This window comes from Charadrius vociferus, unplaced genomic scaffold, assembly GCF_000708025.1.
Source record: "Charadrius vociferus isolate BGI_N301 unplaced genomic scaffold, ASM70802v2 scaffold3, whole genome shotgun sequence".
Taxonomy (NCBI): domain Eukaryota; kingdom Metazoa; phylum Chordata; class Aves; order Charadriiformes; family Charadriidae; genus Charadrius; species Charadrius vociferus.
In genome coordinates this window covers 612,709-616,811 of record NW_009647748.1, presented here as the reverse complement: position 1 = coordinate 616,811, position 4,103 = coordinate 612,709, and the positions used below count along the sequence as shown (strand labels likewise).

Here is a 4,103-nt window from a genome sequence, read left to right as displayed (position 1 = left end):
TCTCTGCTGCCTCTTCAGCCCCTGCTATATCAGCTGAGTCTTTTTGCAATACGAGGGGAGAGCTGGTTCTGTAAACTAACTTTGAATGTGAAACTAAACAAAAGCGAAGGCATTTTACGCAACAGGTAGTTTTCTGTCATAGAAAGGCTGCGGCTTACCTGAGCTGGACTTAAAAGTAGTGTGCAACCAGAAGCGGTGGGATCCAAATCCTCTTTAAACTGACTCACGGAGCCACTTGACTGTGAAAGTATACTACAGCTACTTGATCCGCTTTCGGACTATTTGCCAGGCCTGCCTGTCTCCGCAGCTAGTATTCACCCATTTTTGCCTTAAAGAAATATCCTAAAATGCACTCCAGACCTTCTGTCTGTAATAAGAGGTTATTGATCCAGCTTGTGTATCTGGGATCCGCTCTCACTGAGGCACTGTTGTGTGGCTAGAGCAGGAATCTGAGGGATCCAGTTCCTGTGCGGTCTTTCTCACCCTCCCATATGTCCAGTTTAATTTTGGGCAAGCTATTTGCCCAGTTTGTACCCCAGTGTTTTTCAACCTATGAAACTTCTACAGGATCTTATTGAGCTTTTATGATGATTACTGTAAGATGTACCCATTGCTTAGAGACTCTTTTACAGAAGTTACCAAAGAGATAAATACTGTAGCTGTTGTTTGTCCTAGTTTCTGCTTCCTTTGAATGGTGAAGTGAGAATGAAATAACCAAACCTGGATTCTGTCAGAATCTGGATTTCCTAGGCAAAATTTGATTCCCTTGCCTTTCAAGCACACTTAATGATCTCTTTTATCGTGGATGAGATTACGTAAGGGTGGATTGAATTTCTCCTTTGTAGGTTCTTGCTCCCTTGTCTGCCCTGTTTGTGTAAAGCTTGCACACTCAGCACTGTGGGGCAGAGTCCCCGTTGGTGCGGTTCCTTTGCACTCTGCAGAGTTACACCAGAGAGGAGCTTTTTCTCTCCAGTCACTTTATTCAATGACTATTTAATAAAACACAGGAGTACATTAGCAGGGATGGAATAACAGAGGAGAGGAAGAGTCACGTAGTTTCCGCTCCGTTCGCCCAGCCGTGAACTGAAGAGCTTGAGCTGGGAAGGCAGACAACTAGATAAAACGTGCATGTGATGGTGATGTGTGGACCTGCATTTCTGCTCTTGGGAAGTGGGCAGCCCCGCTGTATGTGGGTGTTTGCCTTGTGCTGTGACCTTGCCGTACTCTGACAGAGGGACATATTTGAGTTGAGCTCCTGGACGAGTCTCCAGCAGCACTGTCTCATGAGCGTGGCAGCGTCTTAGCTCTGACCAGGAGCAGTGCAGAATGTGAATGTTGCTTTGTGAACCTTAAATTCTCAGTGCTTCATCAGCACAGCTTCTGTTGAAAGAGACGGCTGTGATAAACCGATAGCTATTAGCAGTCCTTTAATTTTTAAACAAATGTATTTAAGTTTTATATTGTGAATATTGTAGTATTTTTTTATTTTAAAACTTGAGATGTTTTGATATTACTTGCAAAGTCAAATGAACAAAGTGTCGCTAATCTCCAAAAATCTAAGTCCATTTAGTTGGTGGGAAACCTGTATATATTGTATTTTTTTGTGTTTCTGTGCTCTTTGTTTACCCAAAGGTTCTGGCTCTGTGAAAGACAAATACTGAAGTGTGGGAGTGGTGCAAGTAATTGACAACAACATTTGAGTTAATGTTGGAAAGGGCTGATTTCCTTTAGGTGTCCAGATACTGTCCATTTGCTAATAATAAAAAAAAAAAAGAATTGCAGTTGCTTTTTCCTTTTTTCCCTGCCCCAAACTGCAGCTCATTCCAACTGCCACTTTAATTGAGTGGGATTGCGGACTGAAAGGTTTCTCGCTGTTCCTGATCCGATTGTCTGAAATAAGGGGTATAGTCTGTGGCAGTGGAGGGCTTTGTTGAACATGTTATTAACAATCCTTTAGGCAGACTCCAAGAAATTCAGGCATGCACATGTGTCACCTTCCCTCGCTCAGGTGAGTTGTTGGGGATTTCTGCGCTGATAAACTGCCCGGGCGTGTTGTTCTCTGGTACTTCTGTGCCTGGTTTTGTGTCTGTTCCTAGTAAGTCCACCCATGGACCATCGTGTGGAAAAGTGCTGTCTGCCAGCCTTTGGTGGTGCTTCATTCTGCAGAGCTCTGCTAACAGTTGACATATTTGATACCTGGATTTATTTTTGCCATTCTGTTTTCTCACAGCTCCACTTTGCTGCATTTTTTCCCTTTTTGCGTGCGGTGTGTTGTAGCAGGCGTACTGCAGCTCAATTCAGGTGGCTTAATGTACAGTGTGTATTGATGCGTGTGGTATCTGCAGGTGGGTTATGATTTCAAGGATTTGTTGGAAAGAAGAACAGGCTTTCTCTGTAGGGGCATGATTGGAACATTTTCCCTTCACGCGTCCTCTGCGAAAATAGCCAGGCCTCTGTTCCTGGTTTTACCTTGGTTTTGTAAGGCTTGGTGCCGCATCAGCAGGCCTTGCTTGCCTTGTTCTCCTGAAGCTCTGAGTGCCCCTGGGCACTTCTCACTAGAGCGGGAGAAAAAAAAAACAAAACCGAAAAAACCTTTGCAAAAGACCATTTACAAATGGCCTTTATGGGGTGAGATCTATGCTTCTGTGCTAAAGATCTGCCAGCAAAGTCCCCTTGTGATCGCAGAGGTTGTGTCCCATTATAGGGGCTCTTCCTCATTCTGCCTAAAACATGTGGGCATTGCTTGGTGTTGGCTAACCGGACTAGACCAGGAAGCACTGCTGCCTGCTGCTGGGGTAGTAATTTCTGGCTCTGCCAGTTTTTTTTTCTGCAGCAACAGTGAGAGTTGGGAGTTTTCTAACCACAGCTGCCTCCATCTGCAAAAAAGCATCAGAGCTTCTGAGCGAGGGGCAGAGCGTTTTGCTCATGGGACGGTGTTGCGGAGCACCTGCACGCCGGGCATGGTCTGCCATGAGGGGGAGGTGAACGGGAGCAGCACTGACCTGGACTCCTGGGAGCTTTGCTGCGTGTACAGCCAGATTTCTCATCACCCACAGCCATGGAGAAATCAGGCCGGTTAAGTAAGAGCATGTTAAAACCTGAGGCGTGCTGCAAAAATATTTGTGCTGTGTTCCAAGCTGCTTTGGGAACATCACCTCGCTGTCCTGGTGGGTTGATACTGCCCATTGTAAGGACTTGGGTGGGCTGAGCAATGGTAGTTTTTCTCTGTGCGCCCCCCAAAAATGTTCATGCCTGAGTTTCCGGGTTGTGTGTGCTACCCCCCTGCAGGAACTCTGAAGCAGCTGGGGGAAAGGAGGGAGCCTGTGCTTGCGTTGTGTTTCTCCTGAGACAAAGTTCCGATGAAGGATTTCCAGACTAAATTTTGTCACTTGGTACGGAGCCAGCCCTGGGCTACCGCAGGCTCTGGGTCTGCAATTACATGTCCTACCTGTTCTAGAGTTTTCACTTGGTCTCTGCTATCCTTTGTAATCTGAGCAGCAGCAGGCTCCCAGCTGGGCTCCCTGTGGCACAAGCCCCTTGCTGTTGGGCACCTTGTTTTGCCGAGGGCAGAAAGCACAAGCGAAAGCCTGAAATGCCCTTGCCGATGCACGAACCGCCGCAGGATCCAGCCCACCCCCCTCAGCCGGGTACTGAGCACCGTGTGCTCTGTGCAGACTGAGCACATGGAAAACATGCTCTGGCAGCAGCCTGGCCCCAGTACTGTCCTAGGGTGCAGCCTCCGCATGCTGGCGATGGAGAGAAGTGGTGCCAGGGAGCTCCTGGGTTTGGGCCCTTGGTCCGCCATGGGGTTGGTTGCGAGTGGGATGCTGCTGGGCATCCTGGTGGATGCGCAGCTGGCGTGTGAGGAGGGGAAGGCATTGAGCACCCTCGCTGTGGCTGCGCCCGGGGCTGTTCGTGTGCCATACCCAGCACTTTTGGATGTGGAGGGTCACCTCTGGCCCTCAGCGTCATTCCCCGAGGATGGGTTATCACAAAGCCCCGGCTTTTGTACAGCCGCCGTGTCTCCGGTGCGCCGGGCGCTGCCCCTGTACCGCTCCCCCGCAGCTGAGCGCATCCCTGCGCGACCAAACCCGCTCCCCCCT

At 48.7% G+C, this 4,103-nt stretch overlaps 1 protein-coding gene across 1 annotated transcript in view; it reads left to right on the top strand.

Moving 5' to 3' along the window:
• Window positions 1–3,803: 3,803 nt before the first annotated feature.
• Window positions 3,804–4,103, top strand: part of PCYOX1L (prenylcysteine oxidase 1 like) — a 3,633-nt gene continuing 3,333 nt past the window's right edge. Inside the window, exon 1 of the mRNA XM_009882081.1 lies at window positions 3,804–3,861. Coding sequence (XP_009880383.1) covers window positions 3,804–3,861 — 58 coding nt within the window. The remainder of the gene's footprint in view (window positions 3,862–4,103) is intronic.